Below are 23,801 nucleotides of genomic sequence, written 5' to 3'. Positions count from 1 at the left end.
GTCCTTACCAATGAGATTATGAGGACTGCTATGGTTTAAATGTGTCCCCACCCAGACTCAGGTGGTGCTGATGTGGTGGTATTCAGAGGCAGGTCCTTGAAGAGGTGATAAGGCCATGAGGGCTCCTCCCTGGCGAATGGGATTAAGGCCCTTATTTAAAAAGCCTTTGCACAGCGTTCTGCCTTCTGCCACGTCTGCACAGTGTTCCTCCCCTCTGAATGGTGAAGTCTTGCCAAACAAACCAACTTGCTGGTGCCTTGATCTTGGACTTCCCAAGCTCCAGAGCTGTGAGAAATCAATTTCTGTTGTTTATAAACAGCTCAGGTGTTTTATTATTAGCAGCACAGAGGGACTAAGACAATGGCCCTCCCTGGCCTGGGCCCCATCCCAGCACAACTAAGTAAGCCCCAGATGCACTCAGCTTCTTTCTGCTCCTCAAAGGCCTCATTTCTTCTCCAACCTTTGCACACAGCCATTCCCTCGACCTCAGCCATACTTCCCAGCGGTTCCCTTGGCCAAATCCTCCTCTTCCTTCACATCTCTGCTTCTAGACCACCCCCAGGGCAGGCCTTCTGATGCCCCGATACTGTGTGGCTGCTCCTCCTCCAGGCCCCCACAGGCATCCTCATCCTAGCACTCCTCACACCATGCACTAATGGCTGCACTCCCTACCTGACACCATGCACTAATGGCTGCGCTCCCTACCTCACACCATGCACTAATGGCTGCGCTCCCTACCTCACACCACTTTTGACTGTAAACTTCAAGAGGCCGAGACCTCTGTCATACTCACTGTTTTATCTTCGGTGCCTACTGAAAGGCACAGCACCTGACAATGCTCAGAGGATGCTGGCTGAGTGAGACCCAGGGACAGGTGGGACTCTCAGCCTCCCAGTGCTGCAACCCCATTCTGTCCCTGCCTGCCATGCTGGAGCTCAGGCGCAGTATCTCAACCACCTCTCCATCCCAGGGCCTGGCACAGAGCTTAGCACTCAAGCCAAGAAATGTTCAAGGAACATTTGCTGCACTAAGGGGAGTGGGTGTGGAGAAGTGAGGAGAGAATGCAGCTTTCTGGACAGCTTTTCAATCGCTACCTCTGCCTGTCCATTCACACACCCACAAAAGCTGCATGCCACCCTGTCCCTGTCGAAGGAGGCACACACACCACAGAAGTGTCCCTGCCTTAAAGGTTGGCTAGGAGGTGTCCTGTCCCTTTTAATTAAAAGTCAGACAGGCAGCCTCCTCCCTACTCATTCCTCTCTCTCCGGTCATTTCTAGAAACTGAGAATCAGCAGGACAGCTGGGAAGGAGGTGCTGTGGCTGTGGGGAAATGGCTGGGATCGCTCCCTCCTCACCTCCCTCCCACGCTACATGTCTCTCTGTGGGGGATCAGGCTGAGGGGCTCAAGGGCCAGGAAGCTGGAGCCTGGGCCAGGGCTGTCCCACTTACTGTTTTCATTTCCTCCTATGTCCTTTTTTTCTCCACACCTTCCCCAATGGCCTGGTTTTAGGGCATCCTCTCTTCCTTAGATAAGGAAAGCAAAGTGCCTGCCCCTTGGTCAGCACCCATGGTCATAGTGGGCAGGAGGGTCTCTGAAGGCCCCAGAAGCCACATCCACAGAAAAGCCCTCCAGCCTGGGTCCGGGAGTGGGACCCAGTTCAGAGAGGGGCTGTTAACAAAGCCCCTTTGTCTTTCTAAGTCCTACACAGCCCCAGGTCCAGGGCCCCAGAGAGGAGGGCAGTGGATGGTTACCCAGGCTGGAGGAGCTTGTCTGCTGGTGTGAAGGGAGCATAGTGTGTACTCAGGGAAGTCCACCACCAGGCAGATTGTGCTGAAAAATGTCCCTGGGTCACAAACCAAGCACAGTGGCAGAATGGGGCTAGGAAAGATATGAACATTCAGGAAGGCTTCCTGGAGGAGGTGATGCTAGAGCCAGGCCTCCATAGAGGAGTGCAATTTTCACATTTTAGAAAGATTTGCAAATCAGGCAGCACTTTGGCTACTGGAATCTGATGTGCTATGTGTGTGGTTTTTAGATGGAGCCTTGTTTGTTTGTTGAAGAAATCTTTGGCCAACAGTAAGGCTGTGGGATCATCCATCTGTGAGTTATCTTTTATCCCTGAAGCACTGAGACAGACTGTAGGCTACATGCGGAAACTGTCTCTATTCCCTCTTCCAGCCCCAGGTCCCCTCCTGGAGGGGGCCTACGCCAAGCAGCAGGGACAGCAGCAACGGTCTACACCAAGGGGTGGGAGGGGCATGCCTCCTAGCCAGTCTCCAAGGACCCAGTTCATTAGGATGCATCCTTCGTTGCCATGGAGACCCCAGGGCCCACAGAGCCTGGCTAATAGTCCCTGAATTCACTCAGGCCTCAAGCACAATTAGACAAGATTAATTTTTGAGTCAGAGCATAATAAGACCTGGATGTCCGGAAAGAGTATGGCAGCCTCTCAGGGGAGGGGAGAGCCTGGGGAGGGTACACTACTGTCACGAGGTCACCAGGGCACTGCCTGTCTTGGGTGGGAGGTCTGAGAGGCAGTGGAGAGTGCGTTCCCTCCTTTAGAATTCTGCAAGGGCAACCCAGATCTGTCTGGACAGTGTGGGGGTGGGGGTGGGGGCAATTGAAGAAAGGAAGAAAAAGCTCCCTCTATCTGTCCCAGGCCCTTGTGGGGACAGAGTTGGGTGGCTCTCTTCTGCACCCTCTGATGAATTTGCCAACAAATGATTCTCATATGGCTGAAGCTATGTAGCATACACAGAATAGATTCTTATATCTGTGCAAAAAATATAAATATGTCATTCTAAAATCTGTACTTGAACATCTACAGGACCAGGCACGGCAGGAGCACACAATGGGATCGGTGGCGTAACGTGCTCCCTCCCACTCCGGGCATGAGGCTCGCCCTCTGGCAGGGGAGACAAGACATGTTCAGATATCATGATCTCATCAGGGCAGTGGCATGAGAAGGATGGAGTCTGGAGCAAGGAGAGATCAGAGAAGGCTCTGTGGAGGAGGTGGCATTTTGACTGGGCTTTGAAAGCAGGAATCAGACCTTTCAAGTAGAGAGAGCAGAAAAGCAGAGGTTGAGTTTGGGGGCAGCAAGTAGACCAGTGTCTGGTTTGGGCAGGAACCAAGGAGGTAAATGGTGACAAGAGAGCAAAGGCTTTGATGCCCAGCCAAGTGGCTTGGGCAGGGCTGAGACAAAGGATGGGGCGACAGGCTCCAGGAGTATAGGCTGGTGGATCCCCTAACCCCCAGCCCCACTCCCCTAGTCCAGACCAGCCCCAGACCCAGCTTGGGCCTGTTCCCAGGACAGACTCACAGCACAGCTGCCCCCGCTCCCGTCCTCATCAGCTTCCCGCAAGCAGAGTCACTTTTCCAGGCCTCGGGAGGGTCTGGACAGAACAGAAACTTTCTTCTGGCAGCATTTCTGCACAAACCCCCAGATTTCTAAACAAAGTCCAGTTAGCAGATTAGCTCCTTGGTGCCCAGAAAAGAGATGGGAAGGTACAGAGGAGAGGCAGGTTTGCTGCAGAGTTAAAAGTCCAAAGTAAGGAGCCAGGGAGATTGGGCTGCTGCTGAGGGGCGTTCAAGGCCAGGCGGGCTCCAGGGCAGGAACAGAGTCTGAAGACACGCATGCCCGAGCTCACCAAGGGACTAGCTTCTCTAGGGTGTGAACTCCTGGAGTCTCTCAGGTCGAGGCCTTTTTTAGAAAGCAGGCCTACTCTCTAGAGAAAATTGGACTGCTGCCCTCAGATCATTTTTTCCCCAGAAGGTTGCTATTAGTAAAAATCACTGACCACGCATAATAGAGAAGCAGAGACAGCAAAACTTCCAGCTTGTCTCCACCCCCTACCAACGCACACGCTCACGTGTGCACACACACAACAGTTCTAGAAGGGTTTAGCCATGCTAAAATCCTAAATCCCACACAGCCTGGGCCAGGAACAGCTCAGCTCCCTGAGAGCTGGGACACCCCAATTCCAGCCAGACTGCCCACCTTCTTCTGCAGGGGCTGCCTACAGAGCCCGGGGCACTGAGCTTCAGCTCAGTGGGATCTGATTTTCTGAAACAGTGAAAATGCTCTGAGCCAAGTCTATGGAGCAAGGTAGATGATGCAGGTGGTGGAGGGGGCTGGATCTGAAACAGGTAGAGAAATCAGCGCCACCTCTTCCTCCTGGGTTCTCCGTCACCCTTGACTGTGTGGCGCGGTTCTCCACTGACTTCTAAGTCATACCCGCCCCCACAGACTCATCAACTTCCAAAACGTCCCCCTGCCCCCTGCCCTCCTCTCAGCCCTCACTGGTTCTCCCTGGCCAGCTTAGGTCTCTCTCCTGGACCACCACAGTGGCCCCCAATGGGTCAGATGCCTCCATACCTGCCAAGAGCAAAGGATCTAACTCTGCAGGCCCCTGGGAGAGGGAGAGGGACAGGAACAGAAGCCACAGGCTGGACTTTTGCCTGGGTTTCCTTTCTGCCCTTGTTGACCATAGTAACTCTGGTGAAGACTCTGAGCTACATAGCAGTGGAGGATTTTGTTTGTTTGGTCTTTTTTTTTTTCGATGGGAGGGAAACAGTAATTAGGGAGACACAACTGGCTAAATGCAATGCTTTTGAGAGGCCAAACAGCCAGGCAGTTAACAGCGTGGCCCCTGGAGCACATTGTGGATGCAGGAACCCTGGTTCCACTTCCATTTACTAGGTCTGTGACCTTGGGAATGCTGCTTAACCCATTGGAGCTCAGTTTCCCCATCTACGGAATGGGGATAATGGTAGAAGCTGTCTCCCTCTGCTTCCTAGGTGTTGAAAGGGTGATATGAGATGCATGTAAAATAATTAGGACCGCCCCTGGAACATGGTGAGCACTGAATGAGCGTTAGTGGTTCTGTCCTACTTGGTAGTATCTTGTTGCTGGTGAATTACAATCCTACAGCATCTCCCCTCCCTGCCACCCCAAAACCAGGCCAGACAGGAAAATATGTGCCAGCAGCCAGGCGAGCAAAGCCACCTCTCTCTGTCATTTCTCCTTGACCCGAGAAGGCTGTGCCTCTTAATTGCTCTTTGGTTTTATGCAATATGAAATGAGCAGGCCACCAATTCCCTGCAGGAAAAAAAATATATATATATATATGTTTCTGCTCAAAATACTAATGAGGTTGGACTTGAGGTGAGGCTGGCAGGGGAAGGCGGTCCCTGCAGCCTTCCATGGAGCCCTGCTGGGCCTGCAGGAGGATGTGGCCCAGTTTGGAGCACCCTTGAGAAGGCAGGCAGGAGGAGAGCCACTGGGTGGGCTCCAGGGCCCCAAGTCAGGAGGCCAGAGCGGCTTGGGCGGCCCATGGGAGGGGGCGTGGGGAGCGCTCTGCGGTGGTTCGCGGCCATTTCTCCCCATGGGTTTGTGGATCTAGATGTTCTTCCAGGAGCTCCGGGAACACCCCGGCTGCTGTGCTGCTTCCCGCTCCTCCCACACTGTCCCCAAGGCCTTAAGATGCATCTTCCCTGTGCCCTCTGCCTCTGCCCTGGCTCCATCCTCATCACCTCAACATGGCTGCTGGGCTCCAGGCCTCCAGCCATATCCTCCTCCTGTCTATCCTCGCAAACAGTCAGCCTGAAGCATTAGAGAGCAGCCAGCACAGGCCAGCCTTATGGGAGCCAGAACCCAGCTTGCTCTTCACTCTCCTTTCCGAACAGACCTGGCCTGCTTGCTGTACTTTCCATTGCAGGGAGGATCCTGCTAGAGTCTCAGACTTGCTTCTCTCTTGGCCAGAAAGATTCCCCCTAGATTCCATGGGGCTCCATCCCCACTTCATTCCACAGGGGCTCCCCTTCTCAGAACCACCCCCACCCTCCACCTCCCACCCCCCATGCCCCTGTATTTTGCTTAAGAGCATTTCTACCACTTGACATCAGGATATTCATGCATTTGTGTTCTGTCCCGTCTCCTCACCCTCCCGAGCCTGGCCCTGAGGGCAGCAACTGTTCCAGCTTTATTCACCCATGTGAACTGTCCCATCACCTAGGGTCATGGGCATAGTGCATGCTTAATGAAGGTGCATCATGATGGAATCTAATGGCTTGGTCACATCTCTTTCCTACAAAAGGCTCTTCGTGGATGGACTGATACACAAGGGCCCAGGAACAGCGCCCCTGCATGGCTCCCACCTCCCCTCGCGCCACCCCCAAGCCCTCGTCACCTTTCTTGCCTCTGATCCTCCCTCCACACTCAAACCAAACACACTCAAACCTCACCCTCATGGCTCGGAAGCACCCCAGGGAGTCACTGCCACTGCCTCCTTTCAGACGCCCGCTCAGTCTCCCCAGGGTCCCTGGGAGTTTAGGACTCACATTCAATGCTGGGCCAATCCCTTCATCTGGATTTGTTTGCCCCTCTGCCTCCCAGGCAGAATTCAATCAACTTCCTTAAAGGCTGGGAAGATTGGTCCCCTCTGTGTGTCCCCTGAGCCAGCACAGAGCCTGGCATGGAGCAGGTGCTTAATGGATGGTATTTCGTCTTAAGATCTGGATTGGTCTAATGATAATAACGGTTATTAACTTTACCATTCATGAGGTCCACCATGGGAAAGGGGAACAGCAAGCCAGTCACAGAGCTGAGAACAGAACCCACCCCTGGGAGAAGACCCTGCAGCCGTGCCCAAGGGGCTGAACTGAGGGCAGGGGGTCCCAGTCCCCTAAGGGAGGACAGCAGATGATCTGAGGCCTGCTGCATGGCTCAGGGCGTGGAGCCACAGGCTTCTACATCTGGTGATAAGGCGTATCCCACTGTCATGGGGAAGTGCTGCCTTGCTTCACTGTCTGCAACTCCTAGGGATGTAAACTGGACATCCATGTCCCTCTTCCTGGGAGGAAATCCTGCCAGTGTTCTTAGGGACACGGGATAGCAGGGCTTAGCTGGAGGAGGAAAGAGGGAGGGGGGCCCCTTTGTCCCAACCTGAGGCAGGGTTGGGGCCAGCTCAAGAGAACACTCCCTCTGGCCTGACCCCACAAGTCACAGCTGAGACAGCCACTTGGCTGGTGACTCAGCCAGCTCTCTGTCCTTGAGTGCTACAGAGCTGGACCTCTGCATGGTGCAATGCTTCCTAAACCCACTTTACTGCTCAACTCATCTGGCTCTCAAAATACTATCGAGGGGCAGACAGAACTAGGCTGACAGCTAGAACTGAGCTGACAGTTCCCTCTTTTCAGAATTGGAAGAAAAGATCCAGAGAGGTTAACAACTTGCCTAAGGTCACACGGCATGATAGAGGCAAAGCCCAGAATAGAAGCAAGGCTGAGATTTCAACTGTTATTTGGAGTCACCAGGAAAGTATGTGCCAAAAAGCTTTCCTGGGACAGGAGGCAGGAGGTTGAGAGGGCTTTTTGTCCTCTCCAGGAATCCCACCCCTCTTCCTTCTGCAAGCACACAGGCTCTGTCTGGCTTCAAACCCAGAGAAATTCCATCTCTGCTCATTGACTCGCAGACACGGGAAGTGGCCCATTCCCCTCGGCTTTTTCCCTGGAGGATGAGTTCCATAAACAGAGCCCCTTTCTCATCTTCCTGCATAAATATCACAGGAGACAGAAACAAACAGATCTCCTTTTGATCTGCTGCTGGTTATTCAGAAATCAGGGCTCCTCTATCCCAAGCAGGGACCACCCCGCCCAAGGAATTAGTGTCCACCAGGCCATGAGAGATACAAGATAGCACCTTCCTGCCGGGGCTGCTCACCTGGGCTGGGGAACCTGGTGAGGGTTGGAGAACACAGCTCGGCTTGTACCAAAAGCGCTCCACCTACCCATCCACCCACTGCTTGCTGTTCCTTGAAATAGGAGGAAATGGTCTGCTCCATGTCTGCTATTCTTGGGATGCTGCAGTCACTGCTGCCCTGGACTGTACCTCAGGGGACACCAGGTTCCTCCACACACGCAACGCCTATGGGGAAGAGGGCGCAGAGCCTTCCATGCCAGGTGAATCAGGGTTCTGGCTACAAACCTCAGCGACGCAGAAGGCCAATCCCCTGTAAGTGTCCCCCAACACCCCTTTTGTTTATTCCTTCAGATGTTTATGGAGCACATTATTCTTGGATCCAGAACATTCAGCAGCTCCCCACTGCCGACAGGATTCTGATTTCAGACCGTCATTTCCTGTGCCACCCAACCGTACTCCAGTTAGCCTACTTCCTCCCTTTCCCCAAACAAGACCTTCCCTTTCTTAAGTGTATTCTGTCCTTTTGCCTTTTTTCCACTTCAGGTAACCCCTGAAAAGTGGATAGAACTCCATCAGATGAGGGCTCTCCCAATGAAATAGGCAGCATAAGCTCAGGTGGGGTATATCCAAGAGACATGAAAGATGCTGACTCAGAAAATTCCCTTATATGTACAAAGGGCTGGAATTTACACCCAGTGTATGAAAATGAACACAAAGGTTGAGACTTCCTCCAAGTGGAAGCAAGCAAGCTGGCAGGACTCAAACTCTGGTCCTCAACCTCCAAGTCTCATGAACTTGTCACAGCTCTTGGCAGTCTGGAGAGCACATGTGGTTGGAGGACACGGCGCAGAAGGAGACACACTGGCTGCCGGGTCTGGGGACACTGGAGAGGGAAGGGTGAGGAAGGGCCCAGGGCTGGGCAGCATCAGGGCATAAACTCACATCCATAAGCTCACTTCTGCACCCAGCCTCAAACCAGGTGAGGCAATCCCCACCCAGAGGAGGAAGTGATCAACCCAAGATCACACAGCCTGGGAGGGTCAGAGCTGGGGTTTAGGCAGGAGCTCCCGAAATCCCATTCCAGTGCTCTTCTTGCCATGCTATAACCATGTTTTCCTAGAAGGAAACTTCTGGCCCTCTGTCCCCTCCTGTGTTCTCAACCCTTAGATCCAACCACCTGGCAGCCCAGGCAGATGGGAAAGGCCCTTGCCACGGAGTGGTCCAGGCCAGGACGCCCTTCTTAGGGTAGAGTGTGGCAATGTGACACTCAGCTCTCAAGCACAGGGAGAGACCTTCAGGGAGTCCGGGTTGGGGGCTCAGAAACCCCTTCCCCATCTCATTGCACACAGGCTTTGAGAACGTCCACTCACCTCTCTGCCTCTAGGGCAACGCGGGTTGCGGCAGAGCACCTAACGTGTAAACGGGATCACATCACACCTTTGCTTAACACCCCTCTAAGGCTCCCAGCATCACCACAGGATGCAGCTCAAGCTCCTTGGCTTGGCATCTGAAGCTCCCCACGGCCCCTGCCTGCCTGTCCCGCCTTGTTTCAACCACACGCAGAACCCCTCCCTTTCCAGCCCAGCAGCACCCACTGGTCTCTCCTAGAATAAGCCAAACGTGTTTCCCCTTCCATGCCTTTGTTCACGCTGCCCGCTCAACCTGGAATGCCTTTCCTGCCTCTTCATCTGTCTCTGCCTACTCATCCTGGAAGACTGAGGGAAGATCTCTCCCAGAAATCTTCCTTGGCCTCCCCAGCCCCGACTCTCACAGCTTCACAATTCTGTGCACATGTCCCTGTCTTTGCTGTCCCACGCCTCCACCCATCAACCTCCCTTCCCCAACATGCCTGCAGCCATGTGTCCTGAGTGGCCTGTGTTCCCCGCTAGACTGGGATCCCCCTAGGGAGAGAGACTGCTTTGGTTCACCCCTGCACCCTCAGTGCCACTTAGGAGCCGGCACACAGGGGTCAGCAAATGTTTTTTTTGAATAATCTCTGCCCTCACTTTATTTGCACAAGGGTAGGGGTGGGGAAGGCAGCCCTGCGCAGGAGAACCAGGCAGTCAGTGTCAAGAGGAACACAGAGTAAGGTTGGCTGTCCTCTCCACTCCACGCTCACTTCCCTGGCAAAACTGGCTCCCTCACAGCAACCAGCTCTCCCTCCTGCCTCACTTGGCTCTCAGGAAGCCCTCCTGCACCTCATTAGTTACTCAAGTGTTTTGTTCCCAGCAGGCTGGGCCCAGTCAATGACAACCACTTAGAGCATTATGACCCCTCCCAGGGGGATTGTATTTTAAGAACACCTAAAAGACCCAAAGGGGGCCGGGGCGCAGGGGCTCACGCCTGTAATCCCAGCACTTTGGGAGGCCAAGGCAGGTGGATCACGAGGTCAAGAGATCGAGACCATCCTGGTCAACATGGTGAAACCCCATCTCTACTAAAAATACAAAAAATTAGCTGGGCACGGTGGCGCCTGCCTGTAATCCCAGCTACTCAGGAGGTTGAGGCAGGAGAATTGCCTGAACCCAAGAGGTGGAGGTTGCGGTGAGCTGAGTTGGTGGGTTCTAAGTGAGGTGGAGGAGGAGGACATTCTAACCAGCCACCCCGGCAGCACCCTCGGCCGTCCACTGCCACGCCAGCTGGCCTGAAGCTCCCGCGTTTGTGTGGGGTGGTGCAGCCAGGGGTTATGGCCCAGTTTGCCCTTCTTACTGTGAGAAGCAGGACATGCCATCCGCTCGGAGTCTGTCTCCCCCTCTGAAAAGTGGGGAGGACAGCAGAGTTATGGGGGCACCTGAGAGAACAGAAGTGCAGGGCTGGACATGGGGGGAGCCTCCGGAGAGCCTTCTTGTTGCATTGTCCCCGCTGCTTTTCAAAAGCCAAGGCCCACAGAGTTTGTGGCTCCCAGGCTGCTCCTGCACTCTGGTCCTGGGAGGGAGGTAGTGGCGCAGAGGGACAGCTTTGTTTGTGGCTCCTGAGCACCCCCTCCCCTTCCCCCGCCCCGCTCTCCCTCCCTCCCTCCAAGCCAGAGTCCCAGGGAAATCTTGGCCGGAGACTTCTCAAGCTGGTGATAAGGTCTGGCCAGAGGAAAGCTCTTAGCAACCCAGGCTCCCAACTCCGCGGCCCTTCTCACGGTTTCAGAGAAACAAAGGAGGGAAAGATTGCTGGCAGCCCAGTGTGCCAGGACTGCAGCTTCCAGGAGGGAGAGTCGGGGGCCACGGGCCACTGTGGAGGCCAGGGGGCAGCCAGGCACATAGGGCACACACTGCCAGGTCTGGACAGCCGCAGCCTGATGGTTGAGCAGAAAGGGCTCCGAAGTTGTGCCTCTGCCACTGCCACAACCAGGCCTCTCGTTAGGGCCTTCCTAGCTGGTCACTTGGGGAGCCAAGTCTCTCCAACCAGGTGCCCCCTTCCATCTAGGTTAAGTTCTCAAAGTCTCCGTTCTGGAACTTTCTCCCACTCCCCACTTTCTTATCAGTCCTTGGCCTGCCAACATCAGGCAACTACTAGAAGCCTGGAAAAAAACACAGAATTGAAAAACCTAACCTGAGTCTGCCAGTAACTTGGGGGAGCCCCACTCCCCACTCAGCCACGTCTTCCCTATGCCTCCTCGGGAAAACTTTCTGGGGCTTCAATTTTCTCCTCTGCAAAATGGGGGTGTCTACTGTACATCTTTAGAGTCCCTTCCGGCTCTAGAAGTCCACAGATCTTAATAGTAGAGATTTTGCCCAAGCAGCAACAGGGAATGTTTTAGTCTTGCTCCAAATCCTGCCAAATCTTCTATGTCTATACCTGGTATTCCAAAGATCCACAACATTCTTACTGGCGTGCATAACACTTTGATGAGTGCTGTGAAAGGTACTAAAAAGAACCGGACGTAATCTCCAGCTTCAGCAAGCTCACAAGTTAGGGAGCCAAGGACCACGTTCTTAAGCTAATCGGCAAACATGGCACATTAGGCCTTTACCTGCTGGACGGTACCAGGGACCACGTGCTACAGGAGCTCCAAGGATTGAGAAGTTAATGCGGATCCGGCCACTGAAAAGTCAGTTTAACAGGACAACTCAGGCCCTGAAACAGCCTCCATCCGTAATAACTTGAGTTTGTTCCCAGATATTTTAATGACTAAGGCAGGAAGGCAGACTCACAGTCTCTAAAGACAGACTTGTGATGATAAAGTTATTAGCTGGCCACTCAGGTATGCAGAAATCTCCTTTCCCAGAATTCTAGATTTCTCGGAATCCCAAATTTCCCCGTGCATTTCTGCAAACCGGTCTTTCACCTGGAGGTCAGCAGGGCGGGCATAACCTGCAACGTCTTCAAGAGTTAAATAAAAATCTCAGGAATTCAACCCTCTGTCGCCTTCCACAAACACCTTTCTTTCCATCAGCCGTTCCATGTCCTGGAAATTCCACCAGATTCCAGATTATAAAACCGTTAGTTCTGAAATCAAACTCAAGGTGTTTCAATGATTTGCTGTGAATGCCTCAAGCTAGCAGAGGCTATTCCTTTCCATAACCTAAGGGAAAAGCAAGTCTGAGCCCTGGTTCATCGGGATGTATCTAGAGCAAAGATCAAGGTCATTTGACAGTGGGAACCTGGTCTCTCTGCCCAGGGACCCAGGTAGGACTGTGCTCTGGGACCTACCTTCCCTTGCCTTCCACAGGGAGCTCTGATCTACAGAGAGCTGGGATGAAACAAACCAAGGTTTGGATGCTTTATTTGGCTCACTTTTCAAATGAAAGCAGGACACCACATTTTTATAGCCAGATTATTTGTCCCAAGCATATTAAAACAGCCAAAATAGACAGAACAGGAAGAGAGAAAAGCAACTTTTCATCTGCACCAAACTAGCCTGACAGAGTAAAAACAGATAGAGGCTGTTTGGAAGAGATGAACTTTTCTCTTCCACCCACAGGGTATGAATCAATTCTGAAATAAGGACTACAGCAGGGGAGAAGTGGGCTCGCTATTGGAAGGAACTGCCTAAATCTGAGGGTGAGGAAGAGGAAAGGAGGGGGCACAGAGTAGACATCACTATAAACCCTCTCCTGCCATGACACCTACAAAGCACCTTATTTACATCTTTCCATGTTACTTACATATTAGAGCACCCTACAGAGATAGCTACTCTGAGCCTTTCACAGAGGCTCAGAGACATCCAGGGACTAGCCCAAGGTCACACAGTAAGGAGCAGAGGCAAGAGCAAGGCTGGGGTCTTCTGCCTACAGGTCCCATGCTCTGGACCACATGTTTCGGGGTCATTCCCACCAGCCTGACAAAGTGACAAGGCAGAAGGCCTGTGTGGCAGGCGGAGTCCCTGCCTGGCTGTGGAAACACTGTAAAAGTTACCTTCTTTCCTTCCCTGGGCCTCCATTTCTGCAGCCATAGAAAGGGGGATACTAACAGCACAGACTTCATAGGCTGTCACGAAGCTTACATGAATTAATACATATAAAAGATACTGCGTATGCCTGGCATAAACTAGCGCTCTGGAAGGGTTAGCTGCTTCTATTATTGTTGTCGTTGTTCTTATTATCTGTTGGTCGTTTGAAAGCAGGAAGTTAACACCTGGTGAAAGCCTAGGACCTGCCAACTAGTAAATTAGTAATTTTTTCTTTTTTGTTGAGAAGGAGTTTTGCTCTTGTTGCCCAGGCTCAGGGCAATGGCACGATCTCAGCTCACCACAACCTGCGCCTCCCAGATTCAAGTGGTTCTCCTGCCTCAGCCTCACGAGTAGCTGGGATTACAGGCATGTGCTCACCACCACGCCCAACTAATTTTTTGTATTTTTAGTAGAGATGGGGTTTCTCCAGGTTGGTCAGGCTGGTCGCAAACTCCCGACCTCAGGTAATCTGCCCACCTTGGCCTCCCAAAATGCTAGGATTACAGGCGTGAGACACCATGCCCAGCCAGTATTTATTAAACTAATCTAAATTAAAATTAGGAATCATTCTTATATTCCTAAGAAGTGTAGAGTGCTATACAGGCAGAGGGCTGGCCCAGATAACCCCAGACATCTCCAGAGTTAAATACTGATCATGGAGGCGTCCCAGGAATTAGCATGAGCACCAACCGAGGGTGAGCCTCCACACACTACCACTCTGGGCAGCCAGAGCCTCCGGGGGTGGTAACATTTGTCTCATACAGTAAGTGTAGGCCTGTGGCATGAACACCATGTAAAACCTCCACCTTCTCTGCACTCAGGTAGAGAAGACACCAAACTGCACACCCTTAGGGTGTTTTATTTGTTTTTTAGAGATGGAGTCTCACTATGTTGCCCTGGCTGATCCTCCTGCCTCAGCCTCCTGAGTAGCTGAAACTACTAGTGTGAACTTTTAACACTTTAGAAAAGATGTGTGTGTGCGTGTGTGTGTGTGTTTGTGTACATATCTCCCTATAAAGACCAAGGCCCAATGTAGATAATAAGAAAGATTTAAAGACAAAAATCATCATAACTGAGCCCACTAAAAATATAAGGTGGAAATTTTCCTGCCAGAGCAAAGTTTCCTTTTAGAAAAATAAATGACTTCTCCCTCCTGCCTGAGAGCCAGAAGGGCCTCTGCCCTCCTTACATCGCTCCGTGAGGCAGGCGGCTGGGCCACTGAACTTGGCACTCCCACACCCCCCTTGCCTGAGTCCGTTTTAGAAGCAGCCAGGGTCAGCCCGCCCTCCCCATCACCAAGCAGCAGGCAGGGGGAAGGAAAGTGGCCGGAGTTCGCAGTCCCGGGTCTGGACCAGCTCCATCCTGCCTCACTGGGCCACCTTTTACAGGTGACTTGGCCTCTCTGTGCCTGTGTCCTTATCTGTACAGTGAGGATGATAACAGTAACCTATGTCGTGAGGTCGCTCTGGGAATTAATTAAATGAGTGGAAACTGTACCATGCTCTCATCAATGCCCAGCCTGCAGGAAGCGATCATGGTCCGCGGCTTTCAACTCCGGACATTTGCCAATTCATCCCCAGCCTGTTGCTCCCTCCTCAGCTCCCCTCCTTCCACCTCCTACTCATCCTTCATGACGCAACTTAAAATCACTTCCTGAGGAGGTCAGGCCCCCTGCTATTCCCAGAGTTCCCTGTACTGCCCATTTCATAAGCCCCAGGACACTCGTTAATTTTCTGTCTTCCTGAGAATAACAGCTAACGCTAGATGCCAGGCATATGGTAAGTGCCTCACATGGATCGGCTCACTTAGTCTTAATAACAATCCCTGTAAGTGCTACTGTCGTCAATCCCAATTAATGGATGGGGAAACAGATGTTCAGAGAGGTGAGGCAACTTGCCCAAGAATACACAGCACGTAATTGACAGGCCGCCCTGTGTCTGACTTCAAAGGCAGCATTCCCAGCCAGTGGCACCCCAAATCATCAGGGGCTATCTCAGGAAAAGGCTGCTTCTGGTAAGGGCTGTAGGCCTGGACCATGGACCCATGTTCTCTTAACCACACCAGCCTCGGGGAAATGGAGAAGGTCGTTCTGCCTCTGTCACTGCTTCTGCGCTGGGCTGAATGCCCTGCCCAAGCAGCCCAATCTGATGTCAAACACCATGTATAGGACACCCTCCTCCCCCAGCACCCTTCCCCTAATTATGTACAAGATTCCCAGCTCCAGTAAAGACCACAGGCAAATCTAAGCAGGACACAGCCATAGTGTCACCCTCAAGGCAATCAGCCTTTGTCCTGCCCATCCTCAGTGGCAGGGCCACAGACACAGCAGACCACAGCCCACTGCATCGTAGGTGGGGGGCTGGGAGGGAGTGAAAGCAGAGTAGGATCATGGCCCAGGACCAGAGGCCTGGAAGTGAGATGAACGTGTTCTCTGGAGTCCGACAGCCTAGGTACAAATCCCTGCTCCCCACCCATTCAACCTGTGACCTTGAGAAATTCACCCACTCTCACTAAGCCTCACTCTCCTCCTCTGGAAAATGGGATGCATAATAGCAACTACTCCATGATTGTACAGAGTAAATGCGATCGTGCATGCCCAATGCCTGCTTAATAACTGTTATTTTCGTGATGATGGTGATTAATCTTCACAGTTGTGGACCATTATGTGATCGGATTGAAAAGGTTCTGGCTCAAAGCCAGAAGATCTGGGCGTGCATCCCACCTCTGACCCACATTGGCTCTGGGACCAGGGTGCGGTCATCTCTCTACTCAGACACTCTGTTTATCCATCCCAAAATAGAGGGGACCCTCCCCACCACAGGAGAGCTGACGGGACTCAGGGTAGTCACCCACATATGTATTCTGTAGGAAGGACAGCCTGAGCGAACCTGGGAGCCTCCCATAGCTACGTTAATTAATTGGAAGGAGAGTACCAGCCAGAAACCAATTACAAAGTCCCTTTAGGGGCCTCTGCAGGGCAAAAAAGGAGGAGTGAGGAAGGGCGGTGGTGGCTTATCCCCCACTCCCCACCCCCACCCACCCCACTTGTGTCTCCTTAGCAGCTGGTCCTGCACTCCAGGCCCACAAAGGAGAGGCTCATTCTAAACAGCTTCTTTTCATGTGGAAGCCACTGGATTTGCATCTGTCCTTTCCTGGCAGGGCCTGCTCCATGCCAGCTGCTCTAAGTTCACCAGGCTGCAGGATGCGCCAGGCCCCTGGGCCTGAGCCTGCAGGGCCTACAGGGAAAGGAATGGGAACCCAACGGGGCTGATAAGGAAAAGAGGGAAGGAGACAGGGCTGGGCACAGAGGGAATCTGCATGCATTCTCGTCTCAGATGGACCTCAGATAAGCTCTGTGGCCAGGCGTATTCAAATCAGCATCAGGGCTGCCCAGCTGCCAGGAGCCAAGACTCCACCAGCACTGGGCCTGGCTGAGGCAGTGTCTGCTCCAGCTGGCTGGCCTGGGAGAGAAGTGGAAAAACTTACTCTGTCCCTGAGATGCCAGGGCCTAATGCCGCCAGGACATTGGTTCAGAGAGTGTCCACACTCCCAACCAGCCAAACTCAAATGTGTGCCAGCCTCACAGGGCTGGACAGGGTGGGGTGATTCTGGGGGCCCTGGAGAGCCTCACATTTTCCCCAGCTTCCTCTAAGAGCTGCCACAGGTGTCAAGGTGGCATTGCCTGGGGGGAGGGGAACACAGGGCCACTGGGGACAGTCAGGAAGAAAGCACCTGACAGAGCTTTTCTGGAGAGTGAGCTTCATGGCCCAGCAGGAGAGACAGTAAAGAAGGAAAGGGCCTGCGTTTATTAGGCACTTACAGTACGCAGGCAAGACAGACCTCTCCTGGTTTGTGCCCACTGGACCTTGAGACTCCAAACTCAGGGCTCTGGCCTTTCCATGTTCTTCTCCTCTAAGGTCCTGGATCCCAGGGTCTGTGGCATTTGTGTCCCTAATGCTTCACAAGGGGCCTGGCCCAGAGTAGGTGCTCAGAGGGAGCTGGCTAAAGGAACGAATGACTGCTAGCCACACACCTCCTAGCACGAGAATGCTGGCTATCTGGAAGAAGGCCTGGAAGGGAGAGGAGGCAGAAAGGGTGTGTGGGCAGAACAGGCAGAACTCCCACCCACCTGCAAGTGTCTAGGAGCTGGATCTGTGCTGGTAGCCCCACTTCCTCTTCACCAAGGCCCCCTGAGGTGCTGGCTCTCCCACTTCCTCTCCCGGGGAGATCCAGCCAGACTAGAATGAGGTACTGGGATGTAGAATGTCTGGAGGGTCAAATATCTCCTGGGTAGCTAGATTCTGCGCCAGGGAACTGGAGGCAGAGGGGCCTTGCAATCCCCCTCACCATCTGACTGGAGGTAGAGCAAGGCTCCTCTGGAGCCTTTGTGCTCCCCTGCCCCACATCCTGTCCCTCCTCCCATCCCCACAATGCTTTTTCCATCTAGCGTGTCCAGCAGAGGGAAATCCAGGCCCCGGCAGGACAGGCAGGGGTGAGGGCAAAACATCTGTGCCTGCTCAGGCTGCCCCAGGACCCCTTCCCAGGGCAGCCAGATGGAAAGAGCACTGACCACGAATCAGGAGGACCCAGGTGCCAGCCCCTCCATCCTCAAACTTGCTGAAAGACTTTGGGCAAGTCACGACTTCTGCTCCTAGGGTCTCCGTGCCCTCATGTCTCAAGGGAAAGTGTTGGGTGATTCGATTGCTCCAAAATCTTATTCTCCTACGGATGACTCTGTAGGGGCCCTAGAGAAACATGACCTTTGGCAAAGGCAGGCCTGCTATTACCTGGGCAGAATAACATCGTCCTCAGTCCTTTCACATTCAGTGGGAGCCATTGGCTCCTATCAGTAGGCCGTGCCCTGCAGGGGCTGGGGCAGGAGAGAGAAAGCTGCCCACAGAAAGAGGGGCCAGGGCACAGCTGATGGTGCTGCTCGTGGGTCTGCTTAGCAGGGAGGAGAATGTTGACATCCAAGGTCTTCTCTTTTCCCACACTCCTTTCCCTAAGGCCTTCTGTGGTGCAGCAGGCCATTCTGCTGCTCAGGGCACCCGGACTGCTGACCCCCTGAGCCAGGCTCAGGAAGCTGAAAAGAAGTCAGCTCACTAGCATCTAACTCAGCAAGGCATACCTGCAAACTGGGGAGCCTGTTCACTATAAGCCACCTCCTCCCTTACCTAGAAGGCCCACCTCTGGTCACATCACAGCCAGCAGCCACTCAAAAGAACCTCTGAGCAGTACAAAGCAGGCTGCAAAGGTCTACACTTCAGCTCCCAGGTTTCCTTATAGGCCATTAACTTGTACTTTACACACAACTCTATGAATGTACCTTGTCCTCTGCCTTTCCAGGTGATAGCAATGTAGAAACAGGTATTTAGAAGTGGACAAGCGCTGCTAGTCTGGTCCATGACCGAGATGGAACAGAAAGAGAAAAGTATACAAAGCAGTCAGAAGAACTTGAAACATAAAATCAGCTGGAGCTACTTGTCTCGGGGAAAGCAGCCTTGGCTCCCTCACCCTGAGCTGCCCTAGGAAGCACATTGGACTAAGACTGAGAGGAGGCAGTGCCTCGACCTCCTGGGCATGTTCACGGCTCTGCATCAGAGCCTTCCCTCTGCTCTTCCTTCCCTTTTTCTGCCTTTCTTCTGTTTCTCATCCCATAAAGGAATTAAGTTCGCCTACTAAATTATATACAATAAAATAGAGTTTAAAACATAACCAGGAGCCGGGTGCCGTGGCTCATGCCTGTAATCCCAGCAATTTGGGAGGCCGAGGCGGGTGGATCACCTGAGGTTGGGAGTTCGAGACCAGCCTGAGCAACATGGAGAAACCCCATCTCTATTAAAAATGCAAAATTAGCCGTCCCTGAAATCCCAGCTACTTGGGAGACTGAGGCAGAGGTTTCAGTGAGCTGAAATCGCACCATTGCACTCCAGCCTGAGCGACAAGAGCAAAACTCCATCTCAAAACAAACACACACACACAAACAAACATAACCAGGTAACCAGGAGAAATACCATGGGGCTAGAAGGTCTCCAGGGCTCTGTGTTGTTAAGGCCAGTTAGGGCAGGAGTTCTTCAAAAACCCACAGGCTAGCCTGCAGCTTCAGCAGCTGAGCCTCACAATTAGGAGGGGAAGGGAATATATGAAAGAGAGGCGGAAAACAGCAAACAGGCTCACCTCCTCTACGGAAAGCCTACGGAAGATCTAGCAACTCTCCATCTGGTTTCCTCTTCTCCACTTGCCAGGCCTCTCTGAGCTCCAGAGGACTCTGCCCTCAGGGGACCTGACACAAGGGCTAAGGCATTCGTCCAAGGGGCAGGAAGCTGGGACCCACCCATGACCCTCTGCCTGGAGGAGAAGCAGCAGAGAAGGCTGGAGCCCAAGACATTGCCCTGGGAGCTCACTCAAACTGATTCCCCTTCCTACCGCTCCCAGTGTTGTCCAGCTCTCACACTGTCTTTAGGGTTCTGCTTCATAACTGTCTTGTAAACAGACTGCCCCCCAGAGAACAAAGAGTCTCCCAATCTCCAACAAAGGTGGCTTTCTTGCCAGAACTGAAGCCGTACCCAGGCTCAGTGAAAGAAGCCCTGGAGATCATTGGAACAAAGTCCCACATTTGACAAACGGAAAAGCAGAGGCCCAAGGATGGAAGTGACTGACTGGTCCAAGGTCACACAGCCTGTTGGTGGCTGAGCTGGGACTAGGGGCCAGGCCTTCAGACTTCCAGAACATGGTGGCTTTCCCTATGGTACTGGAGGAGCCACTACCAGCAGGCTTGTAGACAGCAAGTCAGTCCCCAGGGCTTCTCCTGCATCCTCCTGCTCCCTGTTTCCCACAGGGACACGCCGGTCTGTTAAGGGCCAGCAAGGGGAGAGATGATAGGGTTAAGGTGGGGATTTTATTTAATCCTCTGAGCCGGCTTAAGCCAGAACCACATTTGTTAGAGCAGGAGGTGAGCGACACTACACCGAGGGGTTTGTTGGGGGCTGGGTATGGAGGTGGAGGAGTGTTGAATAATCACTGGATACCAAGAAGCTAGGCCTCCCACTGGGCTTAACAGGGGAGCACCCACTTTCGTGGACTCCCTGTCCCATCCCTGCTTCGATGGTCAGGGCTCCAGGCAGTGCTCCTGTACCAAGGAAGTCCTCCAGTAGCCACGATGCCCGAGAGTGGAGAGCAGCGCAAAGATCACTGGCCATAGGTTGAGACAGACCTGAGGGCACACCCCAGCTCTGCCACATACGTGCTGTGTGACCTCAGACAAGTCATTTCACCTCCCTGAGCCTCAGCTCCTTCCGCTGCTGAAGAGAACTGAACATACCTTCCTTGCAGGCCTCCAGGGAAGGAAGGCTGCAGGAGTTCATGTACATAAAGAGACACAGGGGAGGCGCCGAGTCAATCCTCAGCGCTGTTATTAAAACCTCACATCCTTTATCTCTCCAGCCGGGCCCATCCATTACTCCTCTGTCCCAGCCTGCTTGCATCTTTGACATGAACAACCTTAATGATAATAATCCATCCCAGCTGAATAGCATCTGTATCACTTCAAAACACTAAGCATCCTACCCTCCATGGTCACCACAGCCCCTCCAGAAGTAGCCAGAGCTGAGGAAGCCCCTGCACCCTCAAGTTCATCTTCTCACAATGTTCCCAAGTCCCAGAACCAGGGCCAATGGCAAAGTTTGGAGTTGGGCCCAAGAATCCTCACAAACATGCAGTCTTGGGGCAGATCTCATGAGGGCATGGGTAGGCCCTGACTTACCAGAAGGAGCCAGAACCACCCCACCTCCATCACTTGCACCCCAACCCTCCATCTGGCCCCTCTGCTGTGACCACAAGCAGTCCCACTTTGGCCTCCAGCTCCCCAGTTCTGAGACCCAGCTGGGCAGCTGGAATGGGTGGAGTCTGGCCCTTGCATGGACAGCCAAAGCCAAGGCCAAGCCCAAGGCCACCGCCAGACTGTGAGCTCAGTAACCAGACAGATCCCTCTGAAGAGCGTGCGTTCACACCCTGGATTTTATGGGTTCATCAACAGCCTGTCACCACCCAGGACCCATATTATCACCCTCACAGCGCACAAGAAGAAACTGAGACCCGAAGTGGACAGAGGTCATCGGGGGATTTGAAATAAAGCTGGGGACTGAACTCAAGTCTCCCTGGTCCCTTGACCCTGACACTTTCCACTGTCCCATCAACTTTCTTTCCTCTTAACTCTTTCCTCCCTACATCTGGGAAGTCCCTAAAGTCTCCAATAAACGTGGGCCCCCATGACAAGGCCCAACAATCGTCCTCCAATATGGGGTCTGTCAAGATGCCCACCTTTGCTTCCCCTGTCACATTCCCTCCCCACATCTTTAAGCCAGCCACCTGGACCTGCCCTGTCTCTGGTAGCGGCTCCCGGGACTGGGCAGCGTCTTCCGCACTGAGTGGCTTTGGAGTGGAGCCAGCGCTCCCGGCATGGGCTGCAGAGCCCGGCAGGTGGGGTGGGGTTTCCCCTCCTCTGGCCTCCTCGGGGCAGCAGGCCTATCCCCACACCCACTGCTCAGCACCAGCCCCTGCCAGTGACGCTCCCCGCCGCGCGCTCCCCGGAGGGACACCGCCAGCCGCCCAGCCCAGCTCTCCAGGGGTTAAAAATGCAGCATCCCAAACAAGGGTTAAAAATGCAGTCCCGGGGTTGGGCCGGGCGCGGAGGGCTGTTGGCCAAACCACCGGGGCTGCCAGAGCAGCATCCTCCCCCGGCCTCCGCAGTCCTTGCGGGCCGGAGTGACTCGAGCGGCTGGGGGAGCAAGAGAGGCGCGCGCAGCACCTTCCCGGCACCGGCGCCCCCTCCCCACACCCACACCCCAGCGTCCCCGGCAGCCCAGCCTAGGGGCTGCAGGCGCCGGCGGGACCCGGGCACGGCGGGTGAGCGGCGCTTACCTTTGTGACAGTCATGCAGAAACTCCGCGGCGGAGCGGGGGCGCGAGCGCGGCGTGCGGGGGCGGCGGCTGCCGGGGGCGGCAGCGGGAAGAGGGTCCGGCAGCTCCCGGCGCGCTCCCCGCGCCCCGCCGGCGGCTCGGCAGAGCCTGGGGGCTGCGCTCCGGGCTGGCAGCGCGCTGGGACCGCTCGTCGGCGCTCGCCCGCCGCTCGTCGCTGATGTCAGCCCCGAATGTGCATTTATAATAGATGAGCCTCCTTCGCCGCAGGAAGGCGAGGCAGGAAGAAAGGGAGAGAGGGAGAGGGCCCGGGCTGGGGGGCGGGGGGAGGAGAGGGGCCGGGAACTCGCTACAAAGGAGGAGGCGGAGGGAGGAGGAGGAGGAAGCGCAGCCAGCCCGCGGCCGTGCCCCGCGCCTCCCTCTGGATCCCCGGCCACCGGGCACCGCTGCTCCCGGAGCCGGGAAGGGCGCCCGGGCCCGCGGCCTTAACCCCTTCGGGCCTGCGGACGCCACGCGGCTGGGCGAGGCTGGCTCCCGGCACCTGCCGGCTGGGGGCGCGGATGGCGCCCCTGGCTCTCGGATGCCCCGCTGGCCCAGGGACGCTGGTGAAGTCACAGGCTGGACGGCCGAGGCGCCGCGCGGGCAGAGAAGGCGGCGGGGCTCGCCCCCTGGAGGCTTGCAAAGTCGGCCCATGGGCCTAGAGTGTGGCGGGCGGGCTGGGAGGGGCGTGGCAGCCGCAAGCCCGGGAGCCCTGCCCGCACCCCAACCTCGCGCTGACCCCGGGCACAGGGTGGCCGGACGGATTTGTGTAAACGCGCGTTCCAGTCTAGTTCCCGCCGCGATGACTTGCCCGAAGGCCGCCTTAGTTTTACAGAGGAGGAAACTGACGACCAGAGAGGGATGGATGGACGTGGAAAGTGACTTGACCAGAGCACAGGACCTACGGCCCCGAGTCATTCCTTCAGCTCTTTCCACTTCGCCGCCAGATCCCTAAGGGACCTCTTGTTATAGAAGCTGCCCTGCCCTAGGACTGTCTACACTACCACTGAGCGCCGCTCTACTCCTGGAGGGACAACATACATGTGTCCTGTGTGTGGATCCGATCCTGACTCGGGGCACACTGTGACCTGGAGCTGCTGCGGGGATTTTAGGGACAATCACCTGAAGGTGACCTCGCCGGTCTTCACAAAGGAGTCTGCCTCCCAAGTACCTGGGCATAACCAGTTTCCGCAGATACAGAACCGCGGGAGGGTCAAGGGGAGGGATTGGCAGAGGTGGAGGCAGAGGGGTCCTCCAGGCACCACAGCCTGGCAAGCCCAGAAGAGCTGGCTTCCTGCTCCACGGTAATTGCCAGTGCAATTCACCAGGACAGCAATGGAAACGTCATATATGAGCACCTGCTCGGTGGAAAGTGCTGGGGGAACAGAGGAGATGGGATGCCTGCCTTACAGGAGACCAGTGTTTAGATTGGAGCAAAAATAGTAGAATCACCAGCCTCCAGGAAGTGCTTTGTGAGTCTTCATGCTATTTAAACTACATTTTCTTGGGAACCATAAATGTATCAGTGTGAGAAAGAATTACCATCCCCACTTTACCAGTGAGTAAACAGATTTAGAGAAGGGAGGGACCCGCCCAAGAGTGCAGTGTCAGAGCAAGGATTTGAATGAAAGTCTACTTAAATCAAGGCTCAGCATTGTGCTTTGAATCTGTGAACTCCAGGATCCATTCCTACGTGCTGCCTTACTTGAGTTTCACAGGTGTCTTAGGACGCAGGTCAGCAACTATTCATTCCCCAGAGGA

The 23,801-nt window shown here is 54.2% G+C and overlaps 1 protein-coding gene and 1 long non-coding RNA gene across 27 annotated transcripts in view; one reads left to right on the top strand and one right to left on the bottom strand.

Moving 5' to 3' along the window:
• CORO2B (coronin 2B) overlaps window positions 1–23,801 on the bottom strand; it is a 176,826-nt gene that overhangs the window by 129,716 nt on the left and 23,309 nt on the right. Inside the window, exons 1-2 of one of the 25 annotated variants that reach the window (XM_078333500.1) lie at window positions 794–990; window positions 9–285 (exon numbers count right to left, since the gene is read on the bottom strand). The exons of 20 other annotated variants lie outside the window; for them this stretch is intronic. Coding sequence is in view for 1 of the 5 variants with exons in the window: in XM_035259029.3 (XP_035114920.1) it covers window positions 22,006–22,020 (15 nt within the window). In the remaining 4 variants the exon portion in view is untranslated. Of the gene's footprint in view, window positions 1–8; window positions 991–3,323; window positions 22,289–23,801 lie in introns of those variants that run through there. 4 more of the 25 variants (XM_035259029.3, XM_035259032.3, XM_035259033.3 and 1 more) reach the window with 4 other exon arrangements.
• The window catches only part of LOC144577286 (uncharacterized), a 15,505-nt gene continuing 13,536 nt past the window's right edge, over window positions 21,833–23,801 (top strand). For both annotated transcript variants that reach the window (XR_013520780.1, XR_013520779.1), the window contains exon 1: window positions 21,833–23,512. This is a non-coding gene — a long non-coding RNA (uncharacterized LOC144577286). The remainder of the gene's footprint in view (window positions 23,513–23,801) is intronic.

The sequence above is a fragment of the Callithrix jacchus genome, chromosome 8, assembly GCF_049354715.1.
Source record: "Callithrix jacchus isolate 240 chromosome 8, calJac240_pri, whole genome shotgun sequence".
NCBI lineage: Eukaryota > Metazoa > Chordata > Mammalia > Primates > Cebidae > Callithrix > Callithrix jacchus.
The sequence above is the reverse complement of the archived record's forward strand: the minus strand, read 5'-3'. Positions and strand labels throughout refer to the sequence as shown.